Consider the following 14,836-nt stretch of genomic DNA (forward strand, 5'->3'; position numbering starts at 1 on the left):
TGACTACCTGGTGTCTCACCCCGTGAGTCACTAAGTCAGCTGACTACCTGGTGTCTCACCCCGTGTGTCATTAAGTCACCTGACTACCTGGTGTCTCACCCCGTGTGTCATTAAGTCACCTGACTACCTGGTGTCTCACCCCGTGTGTCACTAAGTCACCTGACCACCTAGTGTCTCACCCCGTGTGTCATTAAGTCACCTGACTACCTGGTGTCTCACCCCGTGTGTCACTAAGTCAGCTGACTACCTGGTGTCTCACCCCGTGAGTCACTAAGTCACCTGACCACCTGGTGTCTCACCCCGTGTGTCATTAAGTCACCTGACTACCTGGTGTCTCACCCCGTGTGTCACTAAGTCAGCTGACTACCTGGTGTCTCACCCAGTGTGTCACTAAGTCACCTGACCACCTGGTGTCTCACCCCGTGTGTCATTAAGTCACCTGACCACCTGGTGTCTCACCCCGTGAGTCACTAAGTCAGCTGACTACCTGGTGTCTCACCTCGTGATGTCACTAAGTCACCTGACTACCTGGTGTCTCACCTCGTGATGTTACTAAGTCGCCTGACTACCTGGTGTCTCACCCCGTGTGTCACTAAGTCAGCTGACTACCTGGTGTCTCACCCCGTATGTCACTAAGTCACCTGACTACCTGGTGTCTCACCCCGTGAGTCACTAAGTCAGCTGACTACCTGGTGTCTCACCCCGTGAGTCACTAAGTCAGCTGACTACCTGGTGTCTCACCCCGTGACGTCACTAAGTCACCTGACTACCTGGTGTCTCACCTCGTGATGTTACTAAGTCACCTGACTACCTGGTGTCTCACCCCGTGTGTCACTAAGTCAGCTGACCACCTGGTGTCTCACCCCGTGTGTCACTAAGTCACCTGACTACCTGGTGTCTCACCCCGTGTGTCACTAAGTCAGCTGACTACCTGGTGTCTCACCCCGTGAGTCACTAAGTCACCTGACCACCTGGTGTCTCACCCCGTGTGTCACTAAGTCACCTGACTACCTGGTGTCTCACCCCGTGAGTCACTAAGTCAGCTGACTACCTGGTGTCTCACCCCGTGACGTCACTAAGTCACCTGACTACCTGGTGTCTCACCTCGTGAGTCACTAAGTCACCTGACTACCTGGTGTCTCACCCCGTGAGTCACTAAGTCAGCTGACTACCTGGTGTCTCACCTCGTGATGTTACTAAGTCACCTGACTACCTGGTGTCTCACCCCGTGTGTCACTAAGTCAGCTGACCACCTGGTGTCTCACCCCGTGTGTCACTAAGTCACCTGACTACCTGGTGTCTCACCCCGTGTGTCACTAAGTCAGCTGACTACCTGGTGTCTCACCCCGTGAGTCACTAAGTCACCTGACCACCTGGTGTATCTCCCCGTGTGTCACTAAGTCACCTGACTACCTGGTGTCTCACCCCGTGAGTCACTAAGTCAGCTGACTACCTGGTGTCTCACCCCGTGACGTCACTAAGTCACCTGACTACCTGGTGTCTCACCTCGTGATGTTACTAAGTCACCTGACTACCTGGTGTCTCACCCCGTATGTCACTAAGTCACCTGACTACCTGGTGTCTCACCCCGTGAGTCACTAAGTCAGCTGACTACCTGGTGTCTCACCCCGTGAGTCACTAAGTCAGCTGACTACCTGGTGTCTCACCCCGTGACGTCACTAAGTCACCTGACTACCTGGTGTCTCACCTCGTGATGTTACTAAGTCACCTGACTACCTGGTGTCTCACCCCGTGTGTCACTAAGTCAGCTGACCACCTGGTGTCTCACCCCGTGTGTCACTAAGTCACCTGACTACCTGGTGTCTCACCCCGTGTGTCACTAAGTCAGCTGACTACCTGGTGTCTCACCCCGTGAGTCACTAAGTCACCTGACCACCTGGTGTCTCACCCCGTGTGTCACTAAGTCACCTGACTACCTGGTGTCTCACCCCGTGAGTCACTAAGTCAGCTGACTACCTGGTGTCTCACCCCGTGACGTCACTAAGTCACCTGACTACCTGGTGTCTCACCTCGTGAGTCACTAAGTCACCTGACTACCTGGTGTCTCACCCCGTGAGTCACTAAGTCAGCTGACTACCTGGTGTCTCACCTCGTGATGTTACTAAGTCACCTGACTACCTGGTGTCTCACCCCGTGTGTCACTAAGTCAGCTGACCACCTGGTGTCTCACCCCGTGTGTCACTAAGTCACCTGACTACCTGGTGTCTCACCCCGTGTGTCACTAAGTCAGCTGACTACCTGGTGTCTCACCCCGTGAGTCACTAAGTCACCTGACCACCTGGTGTCTCACCCCGTGTGTCACTAAGTCACCTGACTACCTGGTGTCTCACCCCGTGAGTCACTAAGTCAGCTGACTACCTGGTGTCTCACCCCGTGACGTCACTAAGTCACCTGACTACCTGGTGTCTCACCTCGTGATGTTACTAAGTCACCTGACTACCTGGTGTCTCACCCCGTGTGTCACTAAGTCAGCTGACCACCTGGTGTCTCACCCCGTGTGTCACTAAGTCACCTGACTACCTGGTGTCTCACCCCGTGTGTCACTAAGTCAGCAGACTACCTGGTGTCTCACCCCGTGAGTCACTAAGTCACCTGACCACCTGGTGTCTCACCCCGTGTGTCACTAAGTCACCTGACTACCTGGTGTCTCACCCCGTGTGTCACTAAGTCAGCTGACTACCTGGTGTCTCACCCAGTGTGTCACTAAGTCACCTGACCACCTGGTGTCTCACCCCGTGAGTCACTAAGTCACCTGACTACCTGGTGTCTCACCCCGTGACGTCACTAAGTCACCTGACTACCTGGTGTCTCACCGCGTGTCGCCCCACGCAGCGCGCAGACCCAGCCACGTGGCGCTGATGGCGACCGCGGGGTCCAAGCGCGACTCGCGACGATACGCAGGCGACGACGACGAGGAGGAGGAGGTGGAGGAGGAGGAGGTGGTGGAGGGGGAGGAGGAGGTGGAGGAGGAGGGGGAGGAGTGGTCCAGCCACGATCGGCACCGCGCGTCGAGCCGTGACGCGGACGAGGAGGAGGCGATCCCGCAGCGCCAGCAGGCGGCGCCCAAGCCGCGTGTGGAGAGCGACCGTGAAGAGGAGAGCCCCAGCACCATCACCACCACCATCAGCCCCACCACCATCACCACCACCATCACCACCAGCAGCAGCAGGAGCAGCAGCAGCAGGAGCAGCAGCAGGGGCTGGAGCAGGACGCGAGCGCGCAGCGACACGCCGAGCCTGGCCGAGCTCCGCTCCGCGCTCAAGCTGGACGCGCAGACCGCCGGTAACACGACGACGACGCTGCTGCTGCTGTCCTGCTTGCTGTGCTGTCCTGCTTGCTGTGCTGCTTGCTGTGATGTCCTGCTTGCTGTCCTGCTTGCTGCGCTGTGCTGCTTGCTGGGCTGTCCTGCTTGCTGGGCTGTCCTGCTTGCTGCGCTGTCCTGCTTCCTGCGCTGTCCTGCTTGCTGGGCTGTCCTGCTTGCTGTGCTGTCCGCGGTGTTCAGCTGCCCTCCCTGTCAGCTCTGTGCTGCTGCTGCTGCTGTCTGACAGCCCCGCCTCTCCGTGCGCTCCGTGCAGCGCGGGCGGTGATGGCGGTGATGGTGATGATGGGAGCGCCGCTAGCTCGTGTCTGTCTGTGTGCCACCGCGTGCGTGTGCAGACCTGTGTGTGTGTGTGTGTAGACCCGCGTGTGTGTGTAGACCCGTGTGTGTGCATCCTCCTGTGTGTGTAGACCTGTGTGTGTGTATGTATGCGTCCGTGTGCGTGTCTGTGCGGATCCTCCTGTGTGTGTGAATCCGCGTGTGTGTGAATCCGCGTGTGTGTGCAGACCTGTGTGTGTAGACCTGTGTGTGTGCATCCTCCTGTGTGTGTGCAGACCTGTGCGTGTGTAGACCTGTGTGTGTGCATCCTCTTGTGTGTTTGCAGACCTGTGTGTGTGTCTATATGTATGTGTCCGTGTGCGTGTCTGTGCGGATCCTCCTGTGTGTATACCTGTGTGTGTGTATACATGTGTGTGTGTATACCTGTGTGTGTGTGTATACCCGTGTGTGTGTGTATACCCGTGTGTGTATTCTCGCGTGTGTTGTTCGTAGTACCGTGTAGGATTCTCAATGGGGGTGCTCGTGTGCTGAACGCATGCACACTGCGATGTTGCTGTTCTTGCTGTTGTTAACGTGAGTGCGGGTTATTGCGAATAACGGGATGCATCATGGGGTGGGGGCGGTGTCATTTCACGATTTCATTCGAGGGCCCATGCCAGCCGCGCTGCCCGATGCCGTGCCCCACATGCCCTGACGTGGGTCGCTGTGTCGGGGGGTGCGCTCCAGTACGAACCTCGAGCGGTTAACAATTCTCTGTGCGCGTGTGTGGGGGGGGGGGGGTAACGATGAGAGGAAACCGATGCACACAGGGGGAGAGAACTAACTGCCCAGGTGTCAACTATCTCGCCAGATATGCAGGAGATCGGGGGTTTGATCTCGACCCCGACGATAGCTGCTGTATATTTGGAGTTTACGATGTCGCGCTCTCGCTCTCTCTCTCGTCGATTTTCCTCCTCCACGTTCAGCTCGAGCAGACACTTCGTTGAGCTGTCATTCGCTTTTGAGAAACAGCTACGCAGCTCAGTCGGGGAAGGGGGCTTACCTGGTACAACATAAAACACAAATTGAGTTTCAGCTTCGTAATAAAGCTCCAGGTAGAAATGCACCCGAGTCTGGAATCGAACCCAGTTCCCCCCCCCCCCTCTTGAAACTCGTGGAGAGGAACACGTCCTCCCTCTCTGCCGCCCGTCACGGGTGTGCTGGGTCGCAAATCCACTGCTGGATGAGAGCCTGCCCACGTTGGCCGTGGTGGTTATTTGACCATACTTCACCACGCTGGTGCGTGCGGCTGTGCGCGTAGACGTCGTGGTGGTTATTTGACCATACTTCACCACGCTGGTGCGTGCGGCTGTGCGCGTAGACGTCGTGGTGGTTATTTGACCATACTTCACCACGCTGGTGCGTGCGGCTGTGCGTGTAGACGTCGTGGTGGTTATTTGACCATACTTCACCACGCTGGTGCGTGCGGGCCGGTGAAAGGTGGCTGTGCGCGTAGACGCCGTGGGGGAGGGAGGGGGCGCGCGGGGGGTGGGGGTGTATCGAAGTACGGTACAACAACGATCATAGCCGCCTCCAGCGACACGTGTTCTGTGCAAAGGTGGGGGGCGTCCTTCCAGCAGAGCGCCGTCCAGGCTCGGGAACCCAGGTTCGCTCCCGTGCTGTGGCGGGACGATGGGGAGAACACCATCGCTAAAGTCGGTGGTGAGTTTTGTTTGTTGTTGTTGTTTTCACGCGGACTTAAGTTGCGACGTGATTGTCAACGGGTTCTTTCGTCCGCGGGGAAGAAAGAGAAGCCGAGGCTGTACGATCTAGCAACGCGAGGCGGTCGGGGGGGGGGGGGTACGCAGATCTTCAAACTAAAGCGGAAGTATTACATCTCACACAGGGTCGTCGAAGCGCGTGGACCCCCAAACCGCGGGGCCCGGGGCAGTCGTACCCCCTGATTCGCCACCGTACCCGCGATGTCACAAACCCCAATGGTGTTTCAAATGAGTGCAGCAGCCCTCACACGGATTATGTCTTGCTGGCGAATGTGGTGCCATCCCCCCCCCCTCCCCGCCTCTCTCTGAAAATGAGTGAAGAACACTGCTCTGAGCGTGTAACGTGGATTCTAATTGTGGGAGGGGCAAGAAAAACCCGGAGGGCCCGGAGAAAAATCCACGCAACCGCTTCGGGGAGAGAGCGAGAGAGACACGCAAACGGGAAATATACAGCAGGCGTCAGGGTCGGGATCGAACCAACGGACCTCCTGCAACACCAGACGAGCTCGCCTGATCCCTGATCATCCCCACTGACAATTTGCTAATTCCCCACCCTTAACTGAATGTTTCCTGCGCGTATCGTAGAGAAACCATTGGCCGTGTCGTGCGCACGTACGTACGCGTGTATGTTGCACGTGTGTAAGTTCCATGTATGGATGTTGAACTTCTGTCGCAGCGTGTGGAGCCAAGCGCGCTAATCGTTGGCGTTGTTCACATCCCATTCCACCGCCCTCTGATACTGGGGACGTTTTGAAAATTCTCGATGTGGGTCTCACGCGACTCGTGCCAATTTCGCGTCGTTTGCTATTCTGCCTCCACACCCAACTCCCAACTCCATCTCTCTTCTCCACACCCACCGCCGCCGCTCGTTCGCCCACCGTGCATCTCCCACGGATAGCCACGCGAGTTGTCTGGAGTGAAACATTGTGAGATGCGCATCCGGATGAGAGAGGGGGCGGGGGATGTCTGCAGCTCACACCGAGGTTTGGGAAATTGAGTCCCGGTGATAATTGGAGTGGCAGGATGGTGACGCGGTGGTGAGAATCGCGCCGTACACAGGCGACAAGGGCCTTGGTTCGGTTCCCGACGCAGCCATATCTCTTGGGTGGAGTTTGTATTTTCTCCCCTTATTCTGTATGGGTTTCTTTCCGGCTTATCCTGTTTCCGCCCATAGCTAAACAAAACAATACGAGGCCATTGGTATTGGCCAGGCCTGAAAATTACTCCGTTGCAATAAGGAGCCCAGTTCGGTTCAAGAGGCCTCAGGTATTTTTTTTAATCACTGAAATCGCACGCAATTATCCGCGTGAAGACGCGCAGAGACGACGGCGTTGAGGCTGCGTGGCTGCGTTGTGTTGCGTTGCCCACCGCCAGCGCGAGCATTGAGCGCGTCCGTAGCCCCGCGCCTGGCCCTGCTTGGCCCCGAGCAAGATTCAGGCGCCTTGTGAGGCCAACTTAGCACGGTTTGGTTCAGGCATAACAAATCGCCAGCAGGAAAACCACCCGTACCGTGATGGTCTGGTACTAGCACGGCTCGGATGTGCCAGTGGAAAAGGAATTTGATAGGCATTGTTTAATTGTGCAGAGAAGGTGGACTTCCTACATGCCTATCTGAGCACACGATTTTGGCAAGATGGATTTATTTTCGCTGATCCGGTTGAGTGAACACTGAGAAACGCCGTCCCGCTCGATTTGAAAACAAAAACAATTATCCAAAATAATTCGACACGCTTGACCGAGCCACACTCGCCAGCCGGCCCCACGTGGTCCCAGCGCCAGAGCGAGCAGCTGGCAATATGAAGGGCACCGAGATGGCTAGGAGATGTTCACGACCTCGTCTGGTCTACAGGAGGTCGTGGGTTCGATCCCGGCCCTGACGCCTGCTGCTGTATATTTGGAGTTTGCGGTGTCTCTCTCTCTCTCCCCGTGGTCGCGTGGATTTTTCTCCGCGTCTTCCGGGGTTTCCCTCCACATTTAGAATCAACATCACACGATGATGACGATGATGAGCCACTTCGTTGAGCTATCATTTATGGCCAGGTCCTTCTGAAAAAAGAGCTACACAACTCAGTGGGTCTTACCTGGTAAAATATAGTTTAGTTTTTAGGTCACGAGTTAAACTTCCTAGTTGGGGGGGGGGGGGGGGAATTAACTCAGCCCATCATCCCTCCGGGGTTGATAAAACGAGTACCACTCTGTGGGGAAATCAACGATGGTTGCCCTTTGAATATACTCTTGTCCTCGCCATAAGAATGTGGAATTTCCACCACTGCCTCTGCAGAGCTGTACACAGCTGAGCACCACCAATGCCAGCAAGGGCATCACTTTGACTCTACGGTACCTGAAACCCTCCTACGCAAAAGCCCCAGAAGCCCTCTATTTTGTCCCGAGTCCCATCGGCGGAGTGCGACATCGCTTCCCACGTCTCCAGCAGCAATCCGACGAGTGTCACCAATCGGCGTCGCGCTCCCTACTCAGGGATTTATGAGTCGGCGTCACGTGCCCTCCTCCTGCGGGGCCGCGCAAAGTGGGTCACACAAACGGAGCGGATGAATCTGAGGCTATTCAGATTGGGCCAGAACTGATGGGTATTGCCAGGTGGAACAGGAATATTCCAGGAAGGTGCAGTTATTGCTGTGGGGAGATGTTGGCTACCTCGGCTGGTATACAGGAAGTCGTGGGTTCGATCCCGACCCTGACGCCTGCTGTATATTTCTAGTTTGCGTGTCTCTCTCTCCATGGTCGTGTGAATTTTTCTCCGGGCCCGCCGGTAAATTTCCACGTGATAAGCCACTTAGTTGAGCTACCATTTGTGATAGTCGGGTGGCTTCTGAAAAATAACTCTTTAGCTCAGTGTTCAAATAATAAATAGAACGTTGTCCGTGGGCATTCGCAGCGAAGCTCGTGACCATTTCACGCCACGAAGACCTATAACTACAGACCTATAACTACAAACCTATAACTACAGACCTATAATTACAAACCTATAACTACAGACCCATAACTACAGACCTATAACTACAGACCTATAACTATAGACCTATCACTCTCGACTTGGCTGGGTCTCCGCTGAGGCCTCTCAACTTGAATGATTCCTCGAGTGCAGTGGCGCGGCCGCCAGTGGAGACCCACCGGGTGGAGTCGCCGGTCCTCTACTCCGGGCGAGCCGGGGGTCATCGGCAGGTTCGTTCACATCGGGGTGCCCTGGGAGAAGGCAGTCACCTCCGACACAAAGACAAAGATCCCCCGTATAGCCTTAACAGACTGCTAGGGCAAGTGCTGTTAGCGAATAGAACCTATGAAGGTCGGCACGGCACACGCCCGGCCGCCTTTGTCTCCTCGGTGATGATGTTTACACACCGCACCAGGTACTCATTTGAGGCTGAGTCAACCTATGGGAGGCCCAGGACTGGTTCAGATAACTCGTCACTGGTTTTGTCCGTGAGCGGGAATCGAACTCGGGTCGTCGGGTTCGTAGCGCAGCGTGGCGCTAATCGTTGCTCCACCACTCCCCGACACCCACACTTCGCTCTCGTCTCTCCACAGGTTTTCAGTTTTCAGGTTCATTGATTAGGTATAACCCTGTGAGCCATGCGGCTCTTGACTCGGGGGCAACCGTAACAAACAAAAACATGAACAAGAAGCATCTTAAAGTGACTACACGCAACAGAAAAAAATATTGGAAAAAACAGCAAAGTCTTCCAGAAAAAACACCGCATTTTAACGCTGTGTGCAAAAATCCCAGTGGGATGCAAGTCAAACAATAACAACCATAAGACAATGTAGATTAAAGTTATCAGGCCAACTCTGTACTACAACAAACAAACATGGCCAGACCAAACCGTTCTCAAAATCACCAAAATAAAGCCACAAAAACAATGCAACAGTGATCATAGGAACTGTGATTCAAATCCAACAACAAACGACATACAAAACATGTACGACCAAACCCCGCAGCCATCGCTGGCTGCATGAGTCACTCCATAACAGCAGGTTTCTAGAACTCACTCCAAACGCCTGTGTCCAGCCAGCAGTAATCAGAACACGTGTGCATCTGCTCGCGTGTCAAGGCCAGTGTGGAAGAGTAGGCCAAATATTCTCCAGAGTGGGGCTCGCTGCTGGAGCTCCCTCGATCGGGGGCTTTCGCGACCAATCATATTTCGGTAAACTTTGAAAAACAGGAAGAGGTTTAACCCTTTGCTGGAAACAACAGCTGTGTTGAGATCCATATTAGAGGTCTTTTTGGGGGGGGGGGTTAGATCGCGTAAATATATAAATGTGTCGTGAAACCCGCCACCACCCGACACAGCCAATTAGTAAGGTTTGTCACGTGAACAAAACGTGTCGATTCGTTACTAATTCAGCACACACCGGTTGCGTGTTGGAGAGTGAACCCACCACAACATTTACAATTCGAGTAGCGTGACGTTTCGCCAGTAATTACAACAACAAGCAGCAGCATCATCGGTCGGACAGCCGCAGAGTCGTGGAGAAATCCTCCTCCTGCTGCTTCGGTCCTAAATAGAGGCCCCTTCCGACAGTAATTGCAGGGCCGCACCTTTAACTTTGCGTTTGCCCTCCCAGATGGCCACCCCATGAACTTAATGAGCCACAGTTGTCGTCCACTTAACGTGGCTTCTCTCAACGAGTGCCGCCTGCTCTCTGGACAACTCGACTGTGCCGATTATGATCAGATGTCTCCAGAACGCCCCTCCATCCATCTCACGGAGATGTTTCCAGTGATGCTCCCAGCAAGCACGCTTGCCTGTGTCTGCGGCGTGTGCTCGCTTGCGTGTGTGTCAGTGACGATTATCCGAACCGGTCATGGGCCTCCCCTAGGTCGCCTCAGTCTAAAATGAGTACCTGGGGCGGTGCGCAAACATCGCGCCACCGGGGAGACAAAGGCGGCACGGGCGTGGTGCTGGCCACCCACCCCCTCGCGTGCCGTGCCGGCCTTCGTAGGCGCTGCTCGCTCGCGGCACTTGCCCCAACACTCCGGTAGGGCTACACAGGGGATCTTTGTCTTTGTGATGTGGGTCACGCGCCGCGGACGGCGGCTGTTGTTGAGACAGGAGCGGCGGCTGGGGGCTGAGCGCGCGTGTGTTTGTCTTTGCGCCACCATCTCAAAAGTGACACCGGCGCGTCAATTAATTACCACACCCCCCAAACACCCCCAGCCCCCCACACACCCCCCCAGCCCCCCACACACCCCCAGCCCTCCACACACCCCCAGCCCCCCACATTGCTCCGTGCAGGGCAGCGCTGTGGCGGCCACGCCCCCCCCGCGTGAGTAGCCCCGGACTCGGGGGGGGGGGGGGTCCCACGTGGGGGGGGGGGGGGGGTCTCACGTGGGGGGGGGGGGTCACGTGGAGGTGGCTGCTAGCGAGCTGCGGACGGACACTCGTTCGTGTCGCGTGTTCTGGCAAACTGCAACTGTTGGTCACGATGATGATGATACTAGCAGTAGTGATAGCAATACAGGCACGTGGAGAGACACACACTGAGAGACATACACGGGGAGAGACACGGGGACAGATGAGACGCTGGGTTCAAACACAATACTGCAGGCCATAGCAACACACCCACTCACTCATCCACTCACTCACCCACCCGCTCACTCACCTGCTCACTCACCCGCTCACTCATCCACTCACTTACCCACACGCTCACTCACCCGCTCACTCACTCGCTCACTCGCCCGCTCACTCATCACCCGCTCACCCACTCACTCACTTACCCACCCGCTCACCCATCTGCTCACCCACTCACTTACCCACCTGCTCACCCACCCGCTCACCCACCCACTCACTTACCCACCCGCTCACCCACTCACTCACCCACCCGCTCACCCACCTGCTCACTTACCCACCCGCTTACTCACTCGCTCATTCACTCTCCTGCTCACCCACCCGCTCATCCACCCACTCGCCCACCCGCTCACTCACTCATTCACTCACTCGCTCACTCATCTGCTTACTCACTTGCTCATTCACTCTCCCGCTCACCCACCTGCTCATCCACCCACTCGCCCACCCACTCACCACACTGCTTCTTCCCTCGTACCGCTCTACTTAGCAATCCATTTCCACCGTTTCCTCTCTCAATTCAAGACAAGTCTTAAATCGTGGCTCGTTCTCCTTCAATGGTGAGGAGTGAATTCGGGCTCCGTCTGAAAACACAAAGCGTTCAGATGATTTAAGAAGTGGCTATTTACCCCAGAGGCAGACATGTCGCACGTTCAGATTCTAGAGGGGAAACCGCTGATGCTCTCCATAATAGTTTTTTTTTTTGGGCTTAGACCGCGTAAATATAAATGTGTCGTTAAACCCGCCACCACCCGACACGGCCAAGGTTTGTCACGTAAACAGAACGTGGCCAATTCCTTGGTAGTCATCATACCGGTTGTATGTTGGAGATGAAAACCCTCTACAACATTTACAATTCGAGTCCCGTGACGTTTCGCCCGTAATTACAACAACAACAACCAGCATCATCAGGCGACAGTCAGAGTGGTGGAGACATCCCCCCCCTCCCCCTGCTGCTGCGAGGTAAGTGTGATGACGTCACTCGTGAGCCAATCAGGAGCCTGGACCAGGAGAGGGTGCTATTCATAATAATTACAATGGGTATATTTTATTTAGTTTAACACGTAGGATTTCGCGACCAATATTATCTTCTATATATATAAAAAGCAAATTTGTGATTATGTGTGTCTGTTCAAATTTTTTTAGCGTACTTCTCGACATGCAACAAACTTGAAATTTGCCATGTGGGTACTTTCCAGACTGTACACCATGCAAACATTAGAAAAATATATACTTTGGTATTTTTTTTGGGGGGGGGGGAGCTCAATAATGCATATATTTTTTGCACAGCAAGTGAGCTGTGACGTCACATCTGTCATGTGACTGGAGCATGTGGAAGCGTAACGCATTGTAGTGTAGTCGTTCGCGCGCTGCGTAGTGGTTCGATTCCCCCTCACGGCCACCACCGGTGACGATTATTTGAACCGGTCCTGGGCCTCTCCTAGGTCGACTCAGCCTCAAACGAGTAACTGCTGTGGTGTGTGAACATCGCCACTGGGGAGACAAAGGCGGCCGGGCGTGGTGAATCCAAGTGCCGAGCGAAGCCGGGTAGTAAAGCTAGTGTGTAATATATCGGCATTTTGCGACCCCCACTGCCGCTGTGTAGCATATTATGACGTGCCAGGGACTCGATGAGATGATAGGACAATAGTCTGAGTCCATAATTGGCAATAAGGAACGGCAAAGCAGTTATAAGTGACTCACAGAATTGTGCGCAGTTGCGTATACAGTACAACAGTCCACGACTTTTTTGAAGGCATTCACCTCCAGCGAGCGCGATGCCGATCACACAACGCGGTTCGAATTCGACCCTCGATCGATGGCTGCGCCATCGCCGCACACGCGTCGAATAAAAAGCAAGTGACAACTCCTTACTTACTAACAACTCCTTACTCACTAACAAGTCCTTACTCATCTTCTTGGTTCTTTCGGTAAAGTCACGTAGAAGGGAAGTAATAAAATAATAAAAATAAAACATAATAAAACAATTCTCACGACGTTTCGGCCACAACACAAGCAGCCGTCCTCAGGTGAAAACCAGGTCTGTCGAGGCGACAGCGTCTGAATGAAACAGCACACGTGCTTGGAGCATATATATAAGCTGGGTTGGAAGGGGGGAAAAGGGCGCCTTGACAAAAAAATATGCATATCAAGAGGCATTTAGCATATTTATGGGAAATGCAGGTATGCGATTAGTACTACTTATGCCCGTGAGGACGGCTGCTTGTGTTGTGGCCGAAACGTCGTGAGAATTGTTTTATGTTTTAATTTTATTATTGTATTACTTCCCTTCTACGTGACTTTACCGAAAGAACCAAGAAGATGAATCCCTGCAGTCACGAAAGCTTTACATCGAAAAGTCCTTACTCACTAACAAGTCCTTACTCACTAACAACTCCTTACTTACTAACAACTCCTCTATCATTTTTCATTGCTGGAGGGGATGCCCCCCCCCTCTACCTGAAAATCCTGGCTCCGCCATTGGGGCTGCGCGCTCCGTGGAATGAAACCAAAACGCGAAGCACCGCAAGCTGCCCGCGTGCGTGGAGTATCGTGGGACGATGCTGGCAGAGAGGGGCGAGTGGGCCAGAGGGTGCTGCGGCGCCTTACAGCGAGTCCGTGAGGTATGGATGGGGATCATGCAGCATGGGATCGAGCGGTTACGGGGTTGAGCATTGAATCTAAGATGGGATGAAGTGGTTACGGGGTTGAGCATTGAATCTAAGATGGGATGAAGTGGTTACGGGGTTGAGCATTGAATCTAAGATGGGATGAAGTGGTTACGGGGTTGAGCATTGAATATAAGATGGGATGAAGTGGTTACGGGGTTGAGCATTGAATCTAAGATGGGATGAAGTGGTTACGGGTTGAGCATTGAATCTAAGATGGGATGAAGTGGTTACGGGTTTGAGCATTGAATCTAAGATGGGATGAAGTGGTTACGGGCTTGAGCATTGAATCTAAGATGGGATGAAGTGGTTACGGGCTTGAGCATTAAATCTAAGATGGGATGAAGTGGTTACGGGGTTGAGCATTGAATCTAAGATGGGATGAAGTGGTTACGGGCTTGAGCATTGAATCTAAGATGGGATGAAGTGGTTACGGGCTTGAGCATTAAATCTAAGATGGGATGAAGTGGTTACGGGGTTGAGCATTGAATCTAAGATGGGATGAAGTGGTTATGGGGTTGAGCATTGAATCTAAGATGGGATGAAGTGGTTACGGGGTTGAGCATTGAATCTAAGATGGGATGAAGTGGTTACGGGGTTGAGCATTGAATCTAAGATGGGATGAAGTGGTTACGGGGTTGAGCATTGAATCTAAGATGGGATGAAGTGGTTACGGGTTTGAGCATTGAATCTAAGATGGGATGAAGTGGTTACGGGGTTGAGCATGGCTCACGGCCTGGGATTCGAGCGTGGGTTCGAGGTGTCGCGCGAGCTGGAGCACTGTGATTCGGCACGGCGTCGAGCGTGGAACAGGCCTCGCCGCTAGTTCTGTCGATTCCTCTTCCGCAACTCGTCGTGCGGGCAACCCCCGCGCCCAGGGGCGCGGGGGTTGCCCGCTACAATTATTAGCATCGACGCCATCAGGGTGGCTCAGTGCCGTGGCAAGCCGCTGCCGCGATCGCCACTCACATCGTCGTCAACGTCGTCGTCGGCCATGGTCAGTCCACTGCTGGATGAAGGCCTCGCGACCCTGCGATGGTATCACAATGCAGCTTCTCTGCTGCACGAGAGCTGATTTGACGGCACGATTTCTAAAGGAGGCGACCGTCTCTCGTGGCACGTGTTTGTCCTTGGGCTGACGTTCGTCTCGGCCGTCCGGGTCGTCGTCCCTCGCAAATTAAACAATGTTCGAACGTGAAACTT

General features: G+C 54.2%; 1 protein-coding gene across 1 annotated transcript in view; it reads left to right on the forward strand.

The window, feature by feature from the left end:
* The window catches only part of LOC133340799 (phosphatase and actin regulator 1-like), a 98,955-nt gene that overhangs the window by 7,822 nt on the left and 76,297 nt on the right, over positions 1-14,836 (forward strand). The window contains exons 3-4 of the mRNA XM_061549206.1: positions 2,854-2,945; positions 2,976-3,303. Of these exons, the coding sequence (XP_061405190.1) occupies positions 2,854-2,945; positions 2,976-3,303 (420 nt within the window). The remainder of the gene's footprint in view (positions 1-2,853; positions 2,946-2,975; positions 3,304-14,836) is intronic.

The sequence above is a fragment of the Lethenteron reissneri genome, chromosome 10 (genome assembly GCF_015708825.2).
Source record: "Lethenteron reissneri isolate LAM-NWPU_2019-01 chromosome 10, ASM1570882v1, whole genome shotgun sequence".
In the NCBI taxonomy this organism is placed as follows: domain Eukaryota; kingdom Metazoa; phylum Chordata; class Hyperoartia; order Petromyzontiformes; family Petromyzontidae; genus Lethenteron; species Lethenteron reissneri.